We start from the raw sequence: 26596 nt of genomic DNA on the forward strand, positions 1-26596 counted from the left end.
AACCAAACCCATGTTCCTTTTCTAAACCTCATCAAGTAGCTTTGTGCCCCCATCCTTCCCTCCCACCTCCTTGCACAGACTCTCCTGTTCCATCAAACTGGAAGCCTTTCACACAATGTCATAAGTGAGAAAATTTGTTCATTTAAAAACAAAGTGAAATCTATCACAACACATTTGTAAATGCAGTTTATTTGAATAGGAACATAATTTTGCGGAAACTGGGTCAATACATAGGTGTTTGCAGTCTTTTTGGAGTTCTTTCTGTTCTTTACTGCAGCCATTGCCCTGCCTGTAAGAATAACTTATTTAAGTGCAAAGCCATGCATCTATAGAGGTTGTTATGGTTATCAGTAATTAAATGCTGCACAGTCCAATGGCACATAATTCACCATTTTTTTTCTCATAATACTGTATTACTATTCGAGGCTCTCACATTCTGGTTTTACAACATTATTCCTGTCTCTGTTTCTCAGGCCTTCATTAAACTCTGAGCATAAGACAAATGTGGAAAGCCATCTTACTTTGGCCCATATACTAGGGAAGGATTACTTCATTCATAAGAAATTAAATGTAACTGTGTGACGTTTGCCAAACCAAGGTCAGACTGCTGCAACATGAAAGTACCACAATAAAACGGGAGGCAAAGGATTAATCAAAGGAGTAGACGCTGTTATCGCTCTCCAACTGATTGACTGGTCTTAATACAAAAATCATGCTAAATATTAACTTTGCCATAGTTGATGGATCTTCTCTGATTCTGCCAAAAGTTTATTTCCATCAGTAAAACAGATCAAAACACTATCACTTCAATAACCTCTTGAGCTATTAATTAATGTAGCATTTCAAAAGTACAGATATTTTGATTTTATTCCATGAGTGTCACTGGTCTGTGCTGGTATCCTAGTAAACCCTGGATAGGGTCGCTGTCAGTAGTTTGGTAGAAAGCACTCAGGACATTCTGTCCAAGTATCAAGGGCTCTGTTTCTTTTCATGTTTTTTCCATGTCATTTTTTAATTTTCTAACCCTTAGATGCATAAATGTGTCAAAAATGACTTGGTGAGGTTGTTTTCTTGCAATATCTTTGTAATGAAAAGTTATTTCAAATTCCAGCTATTCTTCAAAAAACATGTTTTGATATATTCCATTTAAAATTTTAAGTTACTTTTTTTTATACTTTTAAAGAAACTGTGATATTTGCATTACATCCCCAAGCTCTTTATCACTGATAATATCACACAAGAGGTAATGCAGTGCACAAACTTGGAGAGACAGAGAATATCAACAGCTGGAGGAAAAGAATGTAAAAATGTCAACAAAATGGAGGTTGACATTCTTCTATTGCTGTTCAGTGCAATATTCTTCTTTATCCAATGATCAAAATGTTCAAAATGTGTTATAAAATGAAAAAATAAACACATTTCAATCATAAATCATTCTTGTGTGGACAAAAATATAATACAAGCAATAATGGAAACAATTATTCTTAACCTAAATGACAAAAAATGGCATAAAAACACATTGATTCTTATATGGGTCATTTTTGACTCACTTATGGAAGAGTGTAGGGTTCAATCACTTGTGCATTTAAGGGTTAAAAACTCAACCAAAAAAATCTCAAATCAGACTCTTTACTTGATGATACTCAAGCAAACTTGAGGATAAATATGGTTCATTCATGTTTATTTATGTAAAACATTATTTAAACATGTGCATGCACAGTGTCCCATGAAAGCAGTCATGTAAAACTTTTCATCTCACATAGCAACAGACATCCATTATGGCAGATGTGACACTGGCTTGCTGATGTCTACTATATGACTGACAACCCCAAGTAAGCCTCATATATGTGTACATCTAGACATGATCACACGTCAAACATGAAACCAACAGAAGCGCTTTTGCATGATATGTGTTGTGTTGGTTGTCGTGTCCAGCGCTAACGAGCGGGGACACGGGGGTTGGGACGGCATGCCATTTGTCTCCCATAATAAGACATGAGAGCTCACAGGCGTTTGAAGGAAGTCAGCATTGCAAAACGACTCCTTCCTGGAAAGACACACAGTGAAGCTTGCCAGGAAGGCTTTTTTTTTTTTTTTTTCCTTTCTCTGAGTCAGTGTGTGTGTGGTTGAATGAATGTATGCACACTTGTTTGTGTGTCTGTGTGTGTGTGTATGTGTTTGTGTGACAGATATGTGTGCTCATCCTTGCTGGCTGAAATGTGTGGAAAACACAGCCTGTGGTGTGTGAATGCATTTGTGTGTATTTGTGAGTGTGTGTCCCTGTACAAATGCCCCCTCACTATTACAGCTGACTAGTAGATGGATGCTGGCTGTCACACCTGCCTGACTTTGTTCCTGCCAGATGCAGTGGGGTCACAGGGAAAGCGCCCAAACACTCATCAATCTCAACCATTGTCCAACATTCTTTCGGCTTCGGCAGCAGCTTCCAATATCCATTTAGTCGCTCCAGATGCTGGCAAAAATGCTTACATACACAGAAACGGGGTGGCCAAACCTATTGACCTGCGCTGTCGGTACGGGTGGATGAAAAAACAAAGGACATCACAGGATCAGGAATAATCTCTAAGTGCTTGTGACAAATAAAAGTTTAACTTTGCATTTGCTCTGCGAGGTCGTCATTGTCATTAGGCTGGCAATAAAAGAAATTGAATTTGGTGTGCTCCCAAAGGCTGCTGTCAAGTGCGATGCTGTGAGCGAGTGCCAGTGTACTCGTTGCAACCTGAGGTCTTTTTATTTAATAACATCAAAGCCAAATTGAGGAGCTTTGGAGTCACTTTGGAGGAAGACGTGGGGGCGGCCTGGAAGGTCTAAAGGTTGCAGGTATGAAATAAAACCAATCACATGGCATTGCCGACAAGTTCTAGCTGAATTATGGAAGGAGGTGAATGCAGTGGTGCTAACAGTTTGGCAGCATATCCAAAAGCAAAATAATGTGCATCCTTTTGGTCACAAACAACACAGTTTTGCCTTTGTGAACGCACCAAACTCAATTACATTTGAAATACACTGCTGGCCTGATGTGAATGCCACACTGAGAAGCCAGAAAAGTAATTTCCATCATTCTGGCTCGTGCAGAGTTTCGCAGTTCCCTTGATAGGAAGCATCACTTGAGTAGCCAATCCGCTAATGGGAGGGAGGGAAATGGAGATAGAAAGTATGAGCCTGACAAATAAATTTATCCTGCTGGAGTTTTTGCTTCCTACTGCTCCAAAAAATGTTGTTGATGAGCTTGTAGTGTCTGAAAAAATTATTGCAAATATGCAATAGACATAAGCAGAGAAACAAGAACCTTTAATGCCACTGAACAAAGAGAAGCTGGTGTATAATGTGATTTAGAACGGGAAATCATTCAAGTTGTGTTTATAGTTTGTTGGTTAACCAATGTTGCTGTGGGTCACACTGTTGTATTCTAGAAATATGTTTTCATGCAGCAGTGTGTCTTTTTTTCCTCCTTTTGACATGGCATAGTTTCTCAGGGTGCTAAAATGTTCTTCAAACAGTAAGGGTGTGAAAATGCCGTTCTCTCACACTCCTCGTTTTTTTTTTTCTGCCTCCTCCTGTCTCCCTTTCAGCTATGTTTCTTAGCATCATTTCGACATTTTCACCCCTCAGCTCTTCTCCCTTTTTAATTCTCCCTCTCCCCTTTTGGGCCTTCTGAGGGTTGGGAAATAATGTACACAAACATAACAGGCGAACAGCAGAAGCGCTTATGTTGTTTACGAGAGGAAAGACAAGAAGGAAAAAACTGAGAGAGAAAAAAAAGAAGGAAGAAATCATCACAGCACGTGTTTCCATTCCCGTAGCCACTTTAATTGTGAAGAAATCTGAAAGTTGGGAGAATTCCCCTCAGTATGCAGATGCACTTTGATGCTGTCACTCACACGGTGTGGGGCTTTTGATTAGACCTTGTCTGAGCACTCGAGGCTCATGACCACACTTGGCAAGCAGGAGCCATTAAAATCCCAGCAACTTTGGCTCCCCCCTCAGTCTTTCTGTCTCTCTTTGTCTTTCTCTGTTCTCCAGCGGGGTCACCTCTGCAAGGGACTTGATACTGAAGGTAACAACACTAATAACGTCTGCTTGTAATGCAGGGAAAAAGGGGGTGGGGGTGGGGGATGCAGCAAAACCTAATTAAATAAGTCAAAATTCTGCAAAGACAATGATATTTACCTTGTACTCATTTGATTACTACTGATCAAACTAATGTGACTTGGAAAGAAAAGGCAAGGAACCATGAGCTATGACTTAGTGTGTTTTAGTTTAGTTAGTATTTGTGCTTAATTTGAGTACCTTCAGTATATGCCACTTTACGCAAAGAAGCATAACGTGGTGTATACTCCCTCTGAAGGAAGTCACTTGCAATACTTTCAAATTCAATTTTTAGCTACAGTTTTTAGCCTTTAGCCCTGCACATTTCAAAGTATCATGATCTTGCAAGCAGGACCTTTACGTCCTAAGCATCACTTTTAATATACACTACCATTCAAAAGTTTGGGGTCACACAGACAATTTCATGTGTTCCATGTGTTTTTAGTCATGTACTAACACAATTGCACAATGGTTTTATAGTCATCAGTTAGCCTTTCAACACGATTGGCTAACACAATGTACCATTAGAACACAGGAGTGATGACCGCTGGAAATATTCCTCTGTACCCCTATGTAGATATTCCATTAAAAATCGGATGTTTCCAGCTAAAATAGTCATTTATCACATTAACAATGTCTAGACTGTATTTCTGGTTAATTTAATTTTATCTTCATTGAAAAAAAAAGCTTTTCTTTCAAAAATTGAATGGTAGTGTATACACAATGATGTGTGTTTAAAACTTGTAGACATTTTTTTTAGATTCCGTAATATTTTCTATTTTCTATAAATAGTATCCTGGAACAAGACAGTATGGCATTCACAGTGTTGTTCCAACAGGGACAACATCTTTCTCTTCCTCTTTAAATGCTTGTCTTGTGTGTCTCTTGTCAATAAAGAAAAGATAGAATAAAAAAATGTGGGTTAAATAAGTGACCTGTCATTGAGACTCTTAAATTGACAGAATGGCCCTCATGTGATGTGATGTGTAAAGTTTTACTACCTTCAAAGGCCTTAGAGCAATTGAATCTTCGATTCAAAATTTTTGCCCTATTAGAAGTGCTGCTCTGTTCAATAAAAATATGAAACATACATGATAACCTTTGTTCTTTACAAAGAGATAATCTGTGGTGAAATTGTTGCATTTTTCCAAATGCAATGTAATGGAATGCTTTCCAGCCTCACTCGGGTCCTTGGGAGGCAGACATCACCATTACAGTTTTGGACAAACTTGCTGGAGAAGAAATCTGTGGAGTAGTTCATACGATTGGAATTTTTAATTTATTTTCCCGCAGAGAGACAGAGAGAGAATACAGTGGCAGTGGTGCATCTCAACCTGGATGTGTGAATCTGTAAAGGACATAATAATTGGGTGAAACCTTTGTTTTGGTCAGGTTTCATCTGAAAGAGTAGCAAACACTGGACTTTACTGGTGTTAAGGTGTCACAGCAGACAGTATATAGCACTTATATAATTTACAGGCCTGTCAGACAGTCCAGTGTTTACCGTCTAAAAAAATGAATAAATAAATAAATTTGTACTTTGTGTTGTTCAAAGTTTGAAAAGTGACGGATGGCAAGTGTGAAGCAAAGATGCAGTGGCCATGTGTGACAGAAAGACAGGGAACCAGAGACGGAGTGACACTTACAGAGAGGATGACACTTCGACTCGGCCGCCCACTCCTCTGCACGACCACACTTCCTCTCTGCCTTTGCCGAGTCCCGGGGACATCTTCCATGCATGCTGGGTGTCACAGCAGACGGATGACTAGCTTCAATAGCACCATGCCATTTCCCCTTCTCACACTAAACTGTCACAACCCTCTCCTCCATGCCATCCCAGCCTGCCGGGCCCTACTGCTTATTGGCCCGGATTGAGATTTGCACACAGAGATAACTAGAAGGGACGCACATATTCATACGTGCACGCTCTCACAAAAACAAGTGTCTGTGCTTCACTCTTTGTGCTTGTAAATTACACTCAGCGTGAAACTCCACAGCCACACTGCCATCCTACTAACCAACTCTGGAGCCCTTTCTCACTCAAGTAAAGTGTGTAATTTTTCATGGATGAACTGCTGTAACGCTAAAAGCCATGTCAGTAAATCTTTCCACAAAATCCACAAGGCACAACCGAATAACAGACTTTCCCATCAGCTAATAATAAGACAGAAATTGTGATAAAACTGCTAAAAATCCAACAACGCCATCAAAATATCCAGCTTGTTTCACAAACTTACCATTCTTAACCTCACATGGCTATACAGCTTCTGAACTATAAAAGACAGTCAGTCCCGTGAGCACACACACCTCTGAGCTGAGTGCCTGAACGACTTCCAGTACCAGTAATAATTATTAGGACAGTTGCAGCCACTGCCAGGAAATTATCATAAGCAGCCTATTGCTGTTTTCTCTGCATTCCAGTGATTGGAAAATAAACTGGAGAAAAAACAAAACCAGGCGTAAGACAAATTCTACCCCCAAGACAACACACAACAAACAGAATATTCAAGAGAAGAGAAAACTACTGTATGGAAAGGGATATAAATGTCTCGCTCTGAGAATTCAAGATTTGCCAATAGAAAGCTGCATCAAATCAAAATTTGCTACCAATTTGCTCTTGTTCAGATTTCTGGAGGGCATGGTGGCTTGTTTGTGTCCCGTGTCAGAGTCAAGATGGTTCTGAAATTAAGTTGTGACAAAACATGCACAGTTACTATACAGGGAAGAGGGATTCTACCAGCACTGCAGTGCACCATTTATTATTATCAATATTCGTGCATTAAAGTTCATTTGCAAAACCGCATGAACGCCTCTGGTAAAATCTACCCCAGCACCGTCTCCCCTTTAAATCTCTCATAAATCTCAGACCATCCCTTCTTCCACCAGCATCATCACAGTGAGCTGCACTTTTCAATTTCTGGAGTGAGAAAAGGACAGGGGGTAAAAAGCCTCTTCCAGTATTACATCTTTTCTACTTTATTACCAGTCTTCTGGGAAAATGGGGGCAGCTTTGCAGCTTGGCTATCTGTTTACATTTTCTTTACAAGACTATATTGGAATTATAATTGTGTTCTATGGCGCCTTCTTTTGGTGCCTTGCTCTGTTTAAAGGTCCTGTGGACCTGGGGAGATGAAGAAAAATGGACCCCTTTTGAGGGATTCGATTACTGAGGAAGAAAATGCAGCTGCACACTGGCCCTTTTTTCTTGTCCCTTTTCTGTTTTCCTCCAGGTGCCAATCTCTCGGGATGCTTGATATTAGAGCTGGAATGGCGCTGACGCAAAAGCTCTGGGAAATAATTTCTTTCTGCAACAAAGATGGAAACAGGCAAAAGGAAATATAAGCGAGATAGGTCATTATGAATCAGATAATTAAGAAGATGTCTAATGTGACTCCCACTGACTACAGGTTCTGCTGAAATGATCTTACTTGCTTTATTGACTCATGCTTTTCTTCTTTTAATTTTCTTTTTTCTTCTTTGTCAAGGTTACCAAAGGTCACAGTGTTGAATATTTGCTGTTTTTTCGAGGCTTTGATGTTGCCATAGTGTTGATATAACGCTGTGCTGAAAACTAGCCTCATGAAGAAATAATAATAGAAATAGAAATATATCCTGAATGCATTTACAGTTTTTGAATCCAGCCTTTGCTTTCATTTGACGGAATCGTGTTGGTAAAAACTGAACATGATTATGCCTTAAAAAATATGCAGACATTGCTGCTTTCGTTTATTATATTTTATCATTTACTTTCAAACATTTTCCAACTGTTCATTTTCACCACATTAAGACTGAGAGAAAAAACAAAAAGACACCTTATCACTTGTGACACCACAATGTGACATGCAGGTTACACAAACACAGCATAAATATTTCATCACAATATGGATAATTGCTGATATTCTTGCAGCTCAACTACATTGCATCGTGCAGTGGGGCGAGACAGTGAATTTGTATCCTTAATAATGTTTGGAATTAATTAAAATGCAAAGCCACGAGCCCAGAGTGCAACCACAGGTGGCAGTGAAGAGAGCGCAGTGAGAACAGCCGTGATGAGTGCAAACCTCCATGACTCCTGTCCATTTAACTGATAATTTCTAATTTTATTATTGTTATTCTTATTATTTTTGCCACCATTTCAATGAGATGAGTTTGCCATTTTATACAACAATTTCCTGTGTAATATCATTCTGTCAATAAGTAATTACTTGCTTGGCAAATTGCTGTGCAAAATGTTCATCGGAGGGGAGAAGATCCATATCAATTGTTCATTTGCATAATGCAAATGAATCCTCTGAGAGGAAAAAACAACTTTGCTGCCATCACTGACAGTTGGATACCAGCACTGTTGCTGGAAAAGCATAAGTGCCTTCACTACAGAGCAGCACAAAGGTCTACAGCATTTTGCTGTTAGGAGCAGGAAACTAAACCAAGTCCAAGCTGCAGGCTGATGGAATGATTTTTGTTGTTGTTGTTGTTGTCGTTGTTGTTGTTTTGTGTTTTCCAGATACAATTTCAACTGGCAAGAGAAAAAAAATGGTACCAATATTTGACAAGTGGAGCATGGGTTTGTGAGCAGTTGTCCATTTGCTGATACATTAGTAGAGGATGAGCTTCCCGTCATTCCATTAGGCTTTACCCTGATAGAGTAACACCATTTTAGCCCCCTGTTTACTTAATATGCAGGATCCGGCCTTGTCTATTTGTTTCTAATCAACTGATAAGACGAAAGGCCTTTTCTATAGCCCCTGGAGGATGAAAACCAAACTCCTAATGGTCATTAGTAGCAATTATGTTCCGTAACTGGCACACCCCTCTCTACTTTTGCTGTGTTAGCTGCTTAGGCGCGTGTGGATCCAGTGTGGACACAAGGGACACTGAATCGAGCTCAAGAGCATTTCAGGAGACACTCTCATATGCTGAGGAAAACCACGGCTCCTATCTGATGATGGATAAGTTTAGTTTCCTGTCTGATTGCCTGCTGTGATTGGAATAACTTGCTATTTGCACTCACGTGTGCACAATATTGAGTGAGCGTATTGTTAGTTCTATTTGAAAGGATGGTAACAGTGCCTCAATTGCTCCATGACTCAAAAATCCCCTCTGTTCTCCTCCACGTTGAAAGCATCATTAATACAGCAGTCTGACTTTACGGTAATTGCAGTGTTGTCAAAGACATCTTGAGGACACTACATGGAGCTACACTGTAAGACCATCGCGGCATACGGCAGCACCACCCAATTAGCTAACTCAGCTCCTTTACTACAGGATTCAGGAGACTTGTGATTTTTATGCAAAACCACTAAGATCAAACGGCCTCTGCCCTAATCCCCCGAGTCGAACCTGGGGAGTGTGATCCTTATCGACAAATGCCGAGCTAGTGCAGAGCAGGATCCTATTACGAATGCACATAGACCTTTTTGACATGCATTTTCCCTCTGCACCAGTGATGCAACAAAGACAGGAATCCCGCTCCTACTTTTGCATTGTAAATGTTAGCGCACATATTGTGTGTAGAAATCCAGGTTGAGACACCTGATCTGAATCCTAACTTGATCTGATGTGGTATTTGTTGAAGTAATACAGCACACTCAGGTATCTGCTGAGTTAAATCCCTCCATCCTATTTTCATCTGTGTGTTGGACTGGATATCATCCATTTATGAATCCCTAGAGATCATTTCTAAGAAGCTTCTGCAGATGAATAACTGGATAAGAAATGGGATATTATGAATATTATGACTATTGTTGAGCTAAACTAACATATAAATAGAAGCAACATCACACACTTAAACCATTGTCTTTATCAGATGTGTGTGAGCAGCAGCAGGAGGACTGTTAGTGTACTGTAGGATTCAGCTGTGTAAACAGGACAACAGAATAGCCTCTCACACACTAAAGCACACACACATACACACAGCACTCAACAGTGACGAGGAAGGCCATTGTCAGAAAACTAATAAAGAGGCAGCATGTTGCTGCAGTGCGGTAATTACACATCCCAGGATATCAGCACGGTATTTATAAAAACACCAAGCATCAACAAAGAAGAAAAGGTCATCAAGACAGATATGGTATTAGCATTTTGACTGTACACACACTGAGCATGTGCATGACGCAGACAGAAATACATGTGTGTGAGTGGGCACGCACAGGTACACAGACACACCAAAAAGATAATGTCATGTTTTCTTATCTGGTCAGTCAATGAGACACATAGACAATGTGTGTTTGTGTTTGCATGTGCATCTGTGTTTATGAGCCTGTGTGTTACTGTGTGCAGAGAGAGACACTGATAAACATGCCACATCTTGGCAAGTGGTGGTTCAAGCGGGCCTCTGCTTCTGTAAACACTGAGAGTACTGCACAGATTGAGATGGAGGGAAAGGAGGACCTGTGTGACTGCTTCCATCCAGATGGAGGCTACAATGGTTTTGGGGTTGGCCCAGGTCGTTTCCCTCGATGACAAACCATTCAAAGATCTGTGGACCCATTAAAATATTGCTGCCTCACCGCAGCTGCTCCTCGTCTTCATCAGCTAACAGCAGCAACGCGGTTTCATGACGCAGATAAAGCACAGAAAGTAACATAAAAGGGCACTGTGCCATTTGGCACAGATTTCCTCTTCTTAGAGGCGAGGAGAGTCATCTCATGAGGCACAGGGGGGTTTCCCTCTAAGACACAGCTCCTCGTTTTTGTGAGATTTAAAATGTCTTTACACTTGCCTTCACTACTCGGTACTTAAAAAGGAAATAACACAAAGGAGGATATTGTTGACAAAGATGTAGTTTTGAATTTTCTGTTAAATGTTTTCTTAAAATGGCCTTATTATTCACAAAAAGTGAATAACAAGTCATTTTTATATTGACTTTAGCAACCTTTTATTATTTTTTTTAAGTATCATGTGAAAACATAACATAAACATAACAAAAAGATACGGTAATAAATAAAAGACATGCAGTGTTGCAGTGTGGGCCCTGCTCCAGTTTCAACCACAGACAAAGGTTGAGTGAACTGGAAATTCTAAATTGCCTGTAGGTGTGAATGTGAGTGTTAATGTGTTTCGTGTGTGTGTGTGTTTGACTGTGATAGATCAGCAGCCTGTGAGGGTGCCAATCTATTGCCTCCTGCCCAGTGCACACTGGGGCAGGCTCCAAGACCCCTGTGACCCTGAGTGGGATAAGCTTAGAAAATTGATAGCTGTTTGTGTGACAAGATCACCTCTGCGTTTACATTCAATTATCATAATTTGAAGTGCAAAATGTGAAGAGAAATCATATCTATGTTTCTTTAAATGTTTATATCTACAATTATTAAAACTATATTTTTTATACAAGGTTAAATTTAATTTGGATTTATTTGTCTCCAGTGGCATTGCCTTTTAATGGCCCAACTGTATTTACCAGTAGGCGTAAATCTTTGTTTCTGATTATTATGTAATTTGATCACTACAAATTCTGTGTGGGCACACAGTAAAAATAACTTTTCTTCAATTCCAGTGAGCACACAGACAGATAACCAGCTAGTGGGCTGAAATTGTTAACAGTTCTCAAGTCCCATCTGCTATTTGACATTTGAGCACTTCATTTGTTATTCTGTGTAAGTATTCAATTACCAAATGCTGAGGTTACACAACCAGAACTATAGTTAGACAGCCATCTCTTGGATAAAAAACTAGTTATCCTTGCTTGCTAGCTTTCACTTTTCTGAGTGGAAAACAAACTTAATCGTAAGCTTGACTGCCAAAATGTTAAATGTTTGATGCTATAAAGAGACCACGGTTGCCAGATCAGTCTCCGAAGAGGTCTTTCGACAAAACTTTCTTGTTCATACTAACTCCTTTTAAATATGTCATTACCCAGTAACCAAAATGCACACAAATGCTGGAATTTCTCCAAAGCATACATTTTTGGGCAAATTCTTAGTTTTCTGTGACTGCGAATTCCAAATTCAAGGTTTCCAAATGTTACTCAGAAAAAAAGTGATATTATTTGAATATCTAAAATTGGACATGTTACTAATTATATTATCGAAACGCAATAAATTACTCAGTGAAAAAACAATTCTATTCACATGAGTGCAATTGGTTGCAATCTATGGAAGAATAATGCAATTCTCTGTATGCTATTTACTGGCATAAAAAAATGCCTTTTTATTGCCATAAAAAACAATTCAATAAAACACAGCTTTACAACAACTACGCAGTATGTCTGTTACTCTATACTGTCCTATTCTCTCTTCCTCATACTCTTTCCCTTCGAAACAGATTGCTACTCACCCCTGGTTCTTCTGGAGGGCTCTTCATGTAAAAAAAAATATGTTTTTTTCTTCCCATTGTTGCCGCAGAACTCCTCAAAAGAAATTGTTGGATTTTCTGTGTGTCTCTCTGTAGTACAATGTTGTATGATCTTGACCATACTGTGTGAAATGTCCTGAGATGACAAAGCTTGTGCATTTATGCTATGAAATGAATCATGAGCTCAGTACAAACCTGAAAATATCTTCAAAAAGTCTTCAAACTAGATTTTACAAGAGTCGAGACAAGGTGGGGAATGGTGGACCCATTCTAGTAAATATTCTATGTCTAACATATTAATGTCCAAACAAGTTTGCAATCAATTAAAATTGTATAGAAAGAAATAGAGTGCAGTGTGGGACACCAGGAGAGTAACCAAATTTGGTCAGTTGGTAATCCAAGCTTGGGAACAATACTACACAACCGACTCTATGTGCACTTTTAAAAACATGCAATTACAGACACTACATTGTAAAGTTTGGAGTCATTGAGAAATGTCCTTATTTTTAAAAGAAAAGCATTTTTTTCAATGAAGATAACATTAAATTAATCAGAAATACAGTCATATTAATGTGGTAAATGACTATTGTAGCTGGAAACAACTGATTTTTAGAATATCTGCATAGGGATACAGAAGCCTTTTTCCAGCAACTATCACTCCTGTGTTCTAATCAGGCGTGAACTAACCGTGACGTGACCCGTTGGTTTCAACACTGAGAAAATGAAGCTCAGATTTTTCATCAAACAGGCTGGACTGGAGAGCAACTAGGGGCAGGATTGGCTGAAGACTCTCTTATCCCGCCCACATTTTACCGCAGAGGCTTCTGTTGCTGTCCATCAAGTATATACCCCCTGGCTCCGCCAACTTTAACGATTTATTTAAAATTCAGTATTGATTTATTTTAAGATCGGCCACCTGATCTCTCATTTTGACCATGAAAAGTAACGGGGAAAAAACCCTGAGCTGTAGAAAATCAGTCTATCAAATTTTATTTTTTCCAAAAATGAATTGGGGTCTATGGAGATAAAGCTTTTTGGAGCCAACCCTAGCGGACGGCGTGATATTGCAAGTTTCTGACACTTCCAGGTGGGCTTCAATTCTGGAGTCAGATGCTACGTCCACTTTATCTACAGTCATGTACAATCATGTTGAAAGACTAACTGATGATTATAAAATTCTTGTGCAATTACATTTGCATGTGAATAAAAGTGTGAGTTTTCATGGAGAACATGAAATTGTCTGTGTGACCCCAAATTTTTGAACGGCATTGTACTATATCATTTAGTATGTTATCATTCCTGGAATACACCATTCCAAAGTCAGTAGTTCAACATATTACATCTCAATCGTCAGCTATGAGTCAGCCGCTGCCATGGTGGCTTGAAGCTTCAGTACTGCTTCCACAAACCCCCCAAAAATAAAAAATTGCAGTCCAAACTACACCATCAGCTAAGGTAAAGGATTCAAAGAAAAGAATTATAACTCTAGTTTGGCTGCAAGTTCTGCCAAAAAGCATATCCTTGTTTGTCGTCTTTATTAAAAGCACTTCAGAAGGTGTGATCTTGTTTGATGGCATAACCAATAAGGCTCTACAATGCTACTACATACGCTTTGATAACTTAACAAAATATTCACACTCCTCCACCATTACACCAGTCCACTCTTTCATCAAACTCATCTGCGATGATGTTACACTAATTGGATGTTCTATTATTCATAATAGCAGAAGTTTTTCATGGAACTCTGCATTTCATTAAACCACAATAGGGAAGACCGGGTGTTAGCAAAGATTTGTTAATATTTCATCAGACAGACCATCGGTGAATATACACTCCACAAGCAGAAAAGCAAGCAGTTGCAGCTAGGATAAAGGCAATTAGCCAGACTTCAATAACAGAAGGCCTCTAGACCCTAAAAGCTTTTCACATGTTTCTGGCATTCTCTGTTCACTGTCCCTCAACACTTCATTTTGTTGCCATCGAGAGCACAGGGAGCAGCTGAGAGAGGCGACGTCAGCATGCTGCATCGCTCGTTGTGCATGCGGCGCTGTCGCACATGCACTGGGATTCTTTAGGTTCAGTTTCAACATCCTGCACGCTCGGCCCTCATTCCCATTAAGCATTCTTGATTCATCTGGATTTTATATTATAACGTTTTGAATTTTTCATGCCCCCCCCCCCCCCACACACACACACACACACACACACACACACACACACACACACTTCCTTCCAAATCCCATCCTCTTTCTGATGTGACAAAAAGGGAAGACTTAATCAAACTTGGGAGGAGGAAATAAAGTGTCAGTTTCACATACACAAAGAAGCCTGTGTTTCCATCACCACCACCTGCTTGTAACATTCACTGTGGGTTTTTTTTGTTTGTTTTTTCTTGTAGTCAGTTGATTTATAAGTCTAGATGTATCACGCACACCTTAGAGACACAAACACAAGGAATGGAGATTATTGGAGTGATACAAGTGTCGGCACAGGTAGAATGTAAGCAAGGTTGGAGAAAAGAGTGTGGGGGGTTATGTGAGTGCTGCCCTTTTATATCCCCCACTCTCTTTCCTTGGCTGAGATTTCAGCTATCTTTTTGTTCTTTCTTCAGAAGGGATCATTAAACCGAAATAATGCATTTGTGAGAAAGGTCAAAGCCACAGTCTGTTGGCACCCAGATACAGACTTAGGAGTGATTGCATTGAGAGAGAAGAGTGCAAAGGTAAAGCCATTGATTCTGCTTGTGTAATTCTTTTTTTTTTTTTTTTTTTTTTACATTTTTATGGTGAACTCAGTGATTGAGGTGAGAAACCCTATGCCTTTTGCTTGGTGAGGATAATCATCATCTTTAACACTTGTAATAGGTGAAGACACCATTCTTCAAGTAAATGTCACATCCACAGTTTGCTGAGGCCGCTTTGTTGTTATTATGTTATATGAGGCAGGTGAGTAGGGAAGGGAGGCAGGAAGGAAAGAAGTGAGGAGGGAAAGTAAGGAGGCGTAGGAAAAGGGTTGAGGACTGTCATCTTTTAAGTTCCAGAAATAGGCACTCACCCCCAACCGATCCAAAACTCCCTCCCATTGTCTCTCCTACTCCAGCCCACGTGTGCTCCCAGCTAACCGTGAAGCCAAATGCACATCCAGTCGCACAATAACAACATCCATTCTTAACAAGATTACTCCGGCAGTCCCAGTTTGGCTGATGGGACGTGTATGGGAGCAGAGGCGCAAGGATAAGCCGCCTGCAGCCGCCTGCAGCATTTCACATACACTGGGATCTATCCATATGAGAGGAACTGCCTGGGGAGTTGAGCCAAACATCAAGCCCACAACAGCACACTGGCACAGGAAGCAGGAAGCTTTAGCCACTGCTGCTGCTGTGGCTTATGCCCACAAACACTATGTCAGAGGCAAGGGCCAATTAGCAGGTTTCAGATAATCATAATCTTTTGATTTGAATAATCAGATTTGAATAATTGTAACCTCATTTACTGCTACTAATGCTTAGCCAGTGATTCGACTTGAAAACACAATCCAGATTTAAAAGTAAGCAGAAGGTCCAACATCCTTCTGCTTACTTGTTGCCTTAATTTAGTTGTCTATTGCTGCCTGTTTAGAATATGATTATACACAAGTTGGTGTTTTCTCTAAGAAATCAGCAATCATTTAAATATCAACAGAAGACAAAGGCCGCAAGGCTTAAGTCTGTTAAATTGCAAATGCATCTCTTGATGATTTCAAAAAATATAATCCAAACAAAGCAAAGTCCCCCTATTTTGAAAAAAAGAAGACTAATTTAGACAGGACAATGCACCAGCCAAGCCAAGGTGAACCACTTTAATTCCTATAAATTAGTTAGAGCAAAGTTCAAGGCAGGGTGCCAGATGATTTAGCGCGCTAAGCGCTCGTCCTCCACGCAGCCAGCACAGGCCAAGTCCAGTGAGCCACGGAGTGTGAGGGAGGCAGGAGAAGATGAGAAAAAAAGGAAGGGAAGGCAGCTAAGTGAGGGCTGGGGCAGGTGAGATTTGGACTTAATGAGAAGATGGGGCTTTTCTGGATTTCAACTGGAAGAGTTAGACTGGCAAAGACTGACATGGGAGCAAGCTAATCATGGCAATGTAGTCCAAGGTGAAACCATAAAGGAACCATTTGCTATGAATTAACGCTGATGTAGACGCTCAGGAAAGTGGCCCCCACGTGAGCTGCTCACTGTACAACATGGATTTAATCATGCCGAGCCACAGATGTGAGTGATAGCGGCAAGCTTGTTATTTTGCTCAGGGACTCTGAAGCCGTGTGAATGGATGTGCTTTCCTGTTAAATTATTATTGCAGCTGATGCATGTACACAAGAGAGCTTCTAGGGATGGCGGACGAGACACGTCATGTGCCTCCTTATGATACACTGAACTGAAACATGATTTCAGCTCCCTTATGAAAATACACAGAAAAAAAATACAGTATGCAATTTAATGCACAGCAGTCACTGAGTGCATATGAGAGGAAAGACAGGACATGGTGAGCTCAGTGTTTCAAAGTGTGGGTGTGTGTACAAAGACATAAAGAGAGAAACAGAATGAGTGATATTTTAAAAAATGACACATCTGCCAATCGTGAAATGGAAGTGAACACTACGGTGCTTCTACTAAATGATCACTGACAGGCTGGTAAAAATAAAAGAACTTGGCAATAACATTTAAGATACACGCAATGTTGGTATACTGGAAAAGTAATAATGCCAGCAAGGATGAGGTCAACTGTAAATCTGAAACATCACAGATTTCAGTCTGCAATTTTTGCTCAAAGCACATATAGTGCAGTTTAGAGAGAAATCTTTCATAAATATGACCACTCTGACACCTCAGCAAATGTTTGCAAAGATACGCTGGCTATAAAGCTTCATGGACATGCTATATTTACTGTTGCACACATAACCCTCATGTCTAAATATACTCCATCCAAGCCTGTGTCCGCTCATCTCATTTCGGTCTCTCTCAACACTCTCGAATGGACTACTGTAGGACACACATATGCACATACGCAGCTTGTTAATGGGAACCAGGACGACAATACAAAGCCATAGACAACCTGTCAAGCTCTTCGAGGGCAGCACTAATGTGATCCCACAGCTCTATCAGAGCCACCGCTGGGCCCACTGTTTTATTACAGACTGAGAGGGACAGACAGAGAGAGAGATTGGAAAGGAACAGGGAGACTGTGACCATGGCCCATTGATATAATGGCCCTGCTGGCATTAGTGATATACTGTACAGGTGGGCCTCTGGGAAAGAGTGAAGCACGGTAACAGAGCAGGGTAGGATGGAGGAAGCGGTGGACAGAGGGATGTCAGCACATTGTTGTTGTTGTTGTTTTCTAAATTACACATGAGTAGAGAATGGAGATCTAAGTACTGAGAGACAGTGGAGCTGCAGCTCAATACAGATCTGTGTGGTGCTGCCTGAAGAGAGATTACAGAGCCGTATTCCAGGAGCTGCTGTGGGTGTGAGACACCAAATGAAATGGAATGAAGTCCAACAAACATTGACGGGCTTTCCTTTCCCGAATTTAATGACAGCTTTTCGATTCAACCCTTTCACTATGGCACTGGAACCTGTGTCTAATTTGGGCTATGTTTCAGAATTTATTATATCTGAGCCAATGCTTAGAATTCATGTGTCATAATGACTATCAATCACTGGCAATAATTCGGCTAATATTCTCATTAACTCCCACTTCTCATCCATCAATCAAAGGCATAGGCAGATATCTGCTCGGCTGCTGGAGCTGGAGTGAATGCAGATAAAGGTGGGCAATCCTCGTTAATCAGAGACCAAATCAGCAGCACTCAGTCGAGAAGTGGGATCAACCTTTGATCTGTTGTAAACCAGCTAAACCAGCAACAGTAGGGCCTCTAGCAGGACCAGGGATTCTCAGGCGACTGTGGCAGCTGCATTCAGCTCTCAATCTCGCCTTAGCTTTGCCTCATTGCTTCACATTGCCAAAGCCAAACACTTGGAGAAATTTTAACAATGTCATTGTACCACACCACATCAGCCCTGGAGGCAAGCTTACTTGGGCTCAAGAGTCACTCTCTCCATAATCACCCCGTCAGAGAGAAAAAGAAGGAGAGGGAGGTGGAAGTGGAGGTGGGGGACAGAGACAGAGAGAGGCAATCCAGCCGAGCAGAAGTAGTTCGCATCAGTATTTATAGACTGATGTCCCACATCTTGTACCAGCAGTCCAAAGTGCAGAAAGCAACAAAAGCAACAAAAAGGCCTGAATTGAATTTGGAAAACTATCCGAGATAAAGATGGAGCATCGGGGTCCAGATCGAGGTGGTAAACAGACAATAAAAAAATACAAAGTAACAGAAATCTCTACTTATAATGCAGTGAACCATGGAAATTTCAATCTATCAGATGCACAATTCAGTAAATAAATAAAGACTTACTTGGACCATCTGCTTTTCAAGGGAACATACTGAACTAATAAATTCAAGCCGTTTTTTTTTTTTTTTTTTTAAATTTTTTATCAGTTTCACCTGAATATATGTCTAAAGGGGAAAACAAGGAAGAAAGATTGAACCATTTCAAACAAGTCAATACACAGAAAGGGTCCTCAATTTTGGGGGAAACAGAGCAACAGAATATCACTTTTGCTTCCAGCAAAATGCCGAGCAGACTCACATTACACCAGCAATCTGGTACTACTGTGACCCCTCTTGTTGGGAATCCTGTCAAACAGCTTGTTTGGAAGAATAAAGCTTGTGTTACTTTCTGCAAGAACATACACGAAGAAAGAAAAAAAGCATTTTTTTTATCTTCCGGACATACCCGTTTTCTTTGCTGAATCAATAATCAAAGCTGTTTTTCTCTTTTTGTATCACTGTCAGTCCTTGCAATCTAGCAGTTCAGCCTGAATTGATGAATATTAATGTTTGATTATCAATTCTCTTTGTGCAAAAATACACACAATGCCGTGGTGGATGAAAGTGTTGGACAATGGAATGAGGGATCAGTCAGTTTTCTGCATCTGCACTCAGCTATGGAATCCATCATTAGCAGTCCTAATGCACCATATGCTAAATGATTGCCTGGAAGTAAAGGAGACTGGAAAAGTTACATGTGAGATTGTGAGATATTCCAGGCCGAACTGCAATCAATCTGACTCACACTACAAAGCAAACACAATCCGATACCGCTTTGGTGCAAACACAGCAATTTGTTCACCATTTGTCTTTTGTTCTAAGACAATGTTTTGCCTTTAATGGCCTGGTGTAATTCAGTGGCTTCATTGCACGCTTAAATAATTTTTAAAAAATGGATTGAAGAGGCAATATGGTAGGAAAAATGACTGAAAGTCTGGATAGGCCTCATACCAAAACAAGAAAAGGTCGACAACAAGACGGCCACTTTATGTACTCCAGAACACTGATTTTATTTTTAAGACCCGAGCTATGCTTTTCTATTGTGCTAATGTAATGGTAAATCAAGAGCTGCTTATCCTAAAATTACCCTCCACTTTATTTGCTTAAGTGGTCTTGGTATCTCCCACTCGTCAACAATGAGCAAACGTGCGTCCCTCAGCTCAGTCCATATGAGCGAAGCGTATCTACCTTCACGCTCCATTTGCCTATTTCTATTCTTAATGATGGGATATTTCTGAACTGTCCCTGGCTCATGATGAGTAATCCTAAAATCCCTTCCAACGCTGTGTTCGTTTTAAGCTACAGCCGAGCAACAAGCTTTCACAGCTGTCTCCCCTGCTTCACTTTAACAGGTACTGCATGTCTGCTTCCCCGACGCCAACAGGACTGACGGGGGCTGACGAACGCACCGCTCACTGAATCACAATGTCAAGAAACGATGCACTGAAGAAGAACAGAAAAAGGGAAGGGGGCTGTCACGCCTTATGGCTGTCCTTCTCACTCTTCCACACCTCCGCCTCCACCTCATCCTCCTCTCCCCTTCTTCCCTACGTTTATGCTAATAGTCTCTGCTGAGAGAGAACACCATGGATGACACACTGTTAAAAATCGATGGCACAATCTCTCAGTCGCTCTTGTTCTCAGCATTTGCATAGTTGAGCGGAGTCCGGTCGCAGACAAAGATTGGGGATACGAGCATAATTAAACCTCAGAACGCACCAGCAATAAAAAACTATGGGATGGAAAGAGTCCAATCTTGGCCTGGACTTCCTTCATAATCGGCACACAACCACAGACACAGGGGCGGCCTCACACGCAGCAGAGAAAATTGTGCAAAATACACCGAGAGCTGTATGACCCATTTGAATCACACCTCCCACCCATTTGATTCATTTTTTAATTAAGCATGAGAATCACAGAGAAAGGGGAAGAAAAGGAGACAGAGGGATTGAGAGGGAGAGAGATTTATAGTCTTAAACCAATGCAGTGCCATCTTGGTCTAACATAGGACTTATCTGAGCACTGCCAGGCATACTCATGAGCACTTAACCTTGCAGTGAACGCAACCCATCATCATCGCCTTGCAAAAGGCTAGCCGCGTTCTTACTTCGCCCAGAGACGCCCCCTTACCCTGCGCACAATCCTAACACTGTCCTTCAACAGGAAAATGCTTATACCTATGACTAACCTATCCTACAGTCAAGTTTGCAAAGCATTAGCTTGGGCCTTGAGAGAACGTGTCCTTCATGACTGGGAACATAACTTAATTTTGTGACACCACTTCTTTGCTGACAATTTGCAGAACATTTCAGACTCTGGTCAGGGGCACACAGCACAGATTCCAAAGCAAGAGTAAGTGCAAGCTTGGATTTAAAATCATGATGGTGTTATCCATACATTTGTCTTCATTAAGTGTTGCTTTCTCCTTTGCCCTTTTTCTTGTTCTTAAAAAATGTTATCAGGTTAAATATCATATCCTGAATTTCCCCTCTGGGGATCAATAAAGGATTATCTTATCTTATCTTATCTTATCTTATCTTATCTTATCTTATCTTATCAATGCATATGTAACAATTTGCCAGGTGATATGTTGAATATTTGATTCTCGGTTACCTCACAGTTGCGACCTAACCTTTAAATCCCAAGCTCGCATATGGTCACTGTGGCCCCGGTGAGTGTTTGTTTGTTTCAGCATTCTGATGAGCAGCCATTGTTGAATCCAGCAGAGGCTGCCTAATTGACTCGCTTGAAAAATTAATGCATCACTTAACAGCATTTTTGTGTTCATATGGTATTTAGAAAACACAGGTGCAAATCCCGCATGGTGGCAAATGTTTAATTGATGCAGCCATATGACAATGCTCAGGATGGAAGAAAAAAAAAAAAACAAAGAGCGGGAGTGAAATGAAAAGACTTTACTTCGATCTCAAGTTACTTTTTTTTTTTTTGTGTAACAAGAATGGAATCAGATGTTTAGCCTCGGCCCTGACAGCTGCCTGTCTGAGGGGTTGGAAAAATATTTCAGTGCACTACAACGGCAATATGTCATAAACAACAAAGGCATAGCGAGCAATTATCAAATATTAGGCACTGATAAACTGTTTGCTAAACCTATTACCAAACAAGATCAAATATTGTGCTTGATGGCCTGTATTCCTGCCCATGCCAGAGTGGCTGGGTGATATTCGGAGGGATGTGAGCGTGGCTGCCAGGCTGACTCTCCCCAGGTGAATCCCAGCAATGAGCTGTGAACAAGCTGCTTTGGCCGGGCTGGCCAGCAGCCCTCCACTCCCCTGAAACCTGCCTGACACTTCCACACAGGCCAGGGAGCAGGTGGCCCTCAGCCGCAGGATTAGCCCACAGTTCTGTTCAGTACAGAGCCGCAATGGAAAATGTAACATGACTAAAATAGTCCTTTCTTATCCACATTATGCACAGTATGCAACACACGCCTTTACAAAAAGGAAGATTAAATAAGAGGAAAACAAAGAAGGAGGCATACTTCTCATGCATCTGTGCTTTCCGTGGAAGTAACTGTGTTGAAGCAATCTGTGCTGCTACGGACTAACACTGAATCTTGGATTTCAAGGACGTCCAAATGCAACAGCAAAGTATGTTCCACCATTGTTTGACGGGAGTTTGATTATTTCCATAAGCATTTTGTGACCCCCCACTCTCTCCGCCCGCCTTTCTCTCTCTTGTCCCCATATCTCTGTTTCCCCTTGACAACCAAAACCCTCCCACTGCCCATGGGAAAAACAAAAAATTGGAGGGAGCATTCAAATGGCCGAATTAATGTTTCCACACGATAAGCGAGCTTAATATAATGCTGACAATCACAGCACTCACCCTGCCAACTAGAATTGGATCTGGTCCAGAAAATTCCTCCAGCACAAACATTTGATTCCAAACCCATCCTCTCTTGGCGCGGCTCAGTAATCTTTGTCCTTCGCCAAGACCGCTCGCCACCACTGCGGACCCACCAGTTTGTGTACTTTTGGACTGGCCTATGATCGGAGTCACAGACACGCAGGGAACACAAGTAATCCACACCAGCAACAAGGACATCCACAGATCCATAAGCATCTCCTCGGACCGCTTTGGCATCCTGTCGTTGTGTGTTTTGTTTGTTTGTTTGTTTGTTTTATGAGACTCTTTTCTCTCTGTGTCTTGTTTCCCCCTCTCCTCTCCTCAGATCAACAGCTCCTTCTTAGATAACAAGAAAAGGTTACTTGTGTCCTCTTTGAACGGCGGAGCTTGCATTCATGGTGTGATAAAGGTCACTTGCATGGCTTGGCATGCCTCCATAGCAGTTGGTGAGGGGGTGAGGCTCTCATCACAGCATCCATTTGGCGTTATTCCGAGGAGGAGACCTATGAGGAAGCAATCACAGTTTGTTAGTTGTCTTTTAGTGTTGTGAGGAATTGTCAGGAGCTGGGGAAGAAAGAGGGAGATAGGAAAAACAAAACAGAGTCAAATAAGGATTTGAACAAATCAGTTGAGACAGTCAGAACGAGAGACAGAAGGGAAATCTGTTTCTAAGGCAAGCAAAAAGATGAAAACGGAAGGAAATTCTCCTCTCTTTTAGGATATAAAGTCAAGATGTCACTTCATCATTACAAATGACCTATCTGAAGCAGCCGTGAACCTCTATTCCAATCTTGTTTTAATATCATCCTGCTATAACTGAACAACAAATGGGTATGCCTATTCACTGAGGCTATTCAGCCCACAATATCAGATTGCCTTTCTTTAATCTGTTGTTCTGGGGATTATCCCAGAAAGATTTGGAGAAATTACATGTTCCTTATGATTAATGTTTAGACAAAACATTTTGGGTTAAATATTGTCACAGGCTGCAATCAGATTCCTCAGTCATTCATGCACACATGCATGCAATACTGCCAGGTTTAGATAGAGAGGCTGGCTGCAGGTGAGCCATGTCAACAGCGCTGCAGCTCACTGATATCAAAGTAATCCAGATGAGATAATTGCTAAGGTATTTAGAGGCGCGTTTGCTCATTTAATCAAATATGTAATATTACACTAGAACTGCTGTTTTCTGATAAGCACGAACAAAGTTGTTTTTTTTCTATTTTTTTAAACATAGCAAAACTGTAATCAAACAAACAAAAAACAAACCTAAAAAAAGAGTGACACCACTGCAACATGTAACAGAAAAGGTGCAACCTAATGTAAATTTTGCCCTTTAATCAAAGCAATTTAGGCTTTTACAACTATTCCGCCAGCTCAGTCTGATGTGCCACAGAATGCAAAAGCAGAGTGGTAAAAAGCAGACACAATGGGTTGGCTTTGACTTGTCTTCAGCATTAACTGGCGCAGGTGGACATGCTATTAGAGCACACGAGTGGCTTGTTTGCAGCACAGGGTCAGTTCTGGTAACTTTTACTACATAGCATGTCTCTATGGTAAGACGCTCACTGGTTATAGTAGAGCATTTCCAAGGACAATAAGCTGAATTCCACTTAAAGTCAGCTGAAATAGTACAGAGTGCGGAGAGATAGGAGTTACAGTGACACCGACTTGAAGACTAGAAGATGCAGGACCGGGTCAATTTAAAAATGAAAATAAAAAAAAATAAGAGGGGAAATTTCAAATATAGCCAATATTAAATTCGACTCTGAATACGTGAGGTTAAATTGTGATCTGTGCTATTTTCTTGAGCATTTAAAGTCAGTGTGGTGCGTGACTGAGTAAGCGCTTTCAGCACCACGGGGGAAGGAAAGCTCCCCGTCAGAGAGCAGCCGGTCCAGACAGCTCAGCCTCAAACCGAGCGCGGAGGAGCTGTCCAAGGTAGGAAAAATCCACACACACACAGGAGCAAATCATTTCTCAGCATTTAGTCGCCGAGAATAGAAGAAATAAAATAAATAAAAGCCACAAAGTTTGAGGCTGCTTCTTGCCGTTACGCCTCTGCAATAATCTGCAGCACATACCCCGATCAACCAAATGCGAACCCTCTCTCTCTGAAGTTTTACCCTTTGACGAGACAACGTTTCTGATCAGCCCGTCTCAGCGCATCAAACGTGGCACCAGAGCGCACAAGCAGTCCAGTTCACGAGAAATAAAGCACACACAGGCGGCACGGGAGCGACTTCCACCTCAACAGAGGCAAGTAAAATGTGAATAAAGAGGTAGCCCTAAGTTGCAGACCTTTGTGGTGACTTGCTCTGTGGCTCCGCGTCACCTCGCTCCTGTAAATGTGCCGGCTAGAATGCACTGAAGCCCCGCGATGGAGAGAATGGCTGAGAGAAGTCCTGTTCAAGCTCTCCACAAAAACACCACTGTACATCAGCAATACCTGTTAGGTTTGTATAGCACGGTGACGGGCTCTACTTACTAGTGAGACTTGCATCCTTTCCGCTGCTGCATTATTTTAGCGTTATTTTGTTTTTTTTTTGTTGGGTTTTTTTCTTTCTCCCTTTCAAAATACGCCAAAAAGTCCGAGGCGTTTCATTCGAGGCGGTGGGAAAATGAGGAAACCGCGGAGATGCGAGAGGCTAGAAATCCTTCCTACAGTTTGTCATTGCGGAGTGACAGTGTTGGGGTTGTAGTTAAGAGCTCCGACAGGCTTGCTGGCCGATTGGAAAAGTGAGGAGGAGATGGAGGAGAGATGCACGGTGGCGAAGAGAGCCTCCCCTCCACTGCGCTCATTGGGTTGATGAGGAGCCGGGTCAACAGGCGCACAAATGAACGCATGCCGCTCTGCCCAGGCACGGACGCAAAGGTTATCGTTTCACATTGCCAACTACAGCTGTAGATGTTGCAATAGGTGTGTGCAGCTAAAATGTCCTTATTGATGCATATTGACTTTATTGTGTCTTCTTTATTTAATTTTTTTTCTAACTCCATTTTTGTTGAGGCCATGGCGCATGAGTTGGTCCTCACTACTCTCGGTTAATGGGGAAATGAAATAGGCCAGGCGACTAGTGAAACGGAGCCGAGGCTGCTCATTTACACTGTCATTTGATAGGGGTAAGCATTGAACAGATGGACACACACACACACACACACACACACACACACACACACACACACACACACACACACACACACACACACACACACACACATATGCTGGCACGGTGGACAGGAAAGAACTACTCTATTCGTCCAGGTTAAGTTCATTTCCTCGCACGTACACTAACTGTTCAGTGGTTTGATTTATTTGTAATCTTCAAACTTAAAGGGAACTTAATGGGAAACAAAAGATAAAAAAAAAAAGCACAGGCTTTTGGCGACGGGGAAATGTTACACTGTTACACCGATCTTATTAAGACAGTTAGAGAAAAGGTCACGCTCATCACTGCGCAGCTGAATGTGTGTGTATGTGTGTGTGTGTGTGTGTGTGTGTGTGTGTGTGTGTGTGTGTGTGTGTGTGCGCGCGCGCGCGCGCGCGTGAGTGAGTGAGAGAGAGAGAGAGAGAGAGAGAGAGAGAGAGAGAGCAATGGAGTGTGTGAGTGACAGCAGAGGGGGCCCACGCCACGCTGCCGTCCACAGAGAGAGCCCTCTAGTGTTTGTGTGGCTACTTGGCAGCAGTCAGGCAGGCCTTTAGAGGGGGGAGAAGCCTTTATTGGTGCAGAGAGAAAGCATGGCCAGTGTGCTGTCTGACACATTTTTTTTTTCACTATTTTATTTTTATTTAATTATTTTTGCACCTGTGAAAATCTCATTGTGAAACTCAGTGATTGCTAAACACTGTCCAGGAATCCCTTTGTTCCATTGATAATGTCACATGCCCATTACC

General features: G+C 41.3%; 1 protein-coding gene across 4 annotated transcripts in view; it reads right to left on the bottom strand.

Moving 5' to 3' along the window:
* The window catches only part of cdh8 (cadherin 8), a 103907-nt gene extending 78391 nt beyond the window's left edge, over nt 1-25516 (bottom strand). The window contains exons 1-2 of one of the 4 annotated variants that reach the window (XM_022212777.2): nt 25190-25516; nt 22678-23201 (exon numbers count right to left, since the gene is read on the bottom strand). In XM_022212777.2, coding sequence (XP_022068469.1) covers nt 22678-22935 — 258 coding nt within the window. In that variant the 5' untranslated portion in view covers nt 22936-23201; nt 25190-25516. Of the gene's footprint in view, nt 1-5756; nt 5899-22677; nt 23202-25002; nt 25146-25189 lie in introns of those variants that run through there. The other 3 variants (XM_022212774.2, XM_022212776.2, XM_022212778.2) reach the window with 3 other exon arrangements.
* Between the last annotated feature and the right edge of the window lie 1080 nt (nt 25517-26596).

The sequence above is a fragment of the Acanthochromis polyacanthus genome, chromosome 2 (genome assembly GCF_021347895.1).
Source record: "Acanthochromis polyacanthus isolate Apoly-LR-REF ecotype Palm Island chromosome 2, KAUST_Apoly_ChrSc, whole genome shotgun sequence".
Taxonomy (NCBI): domain Eukaryota; kingdom Metazoa; phylum Chordata; class Actinopteri; family Pomacentridae; genus Acanthochromis; species Acanthochromis polyacanthus.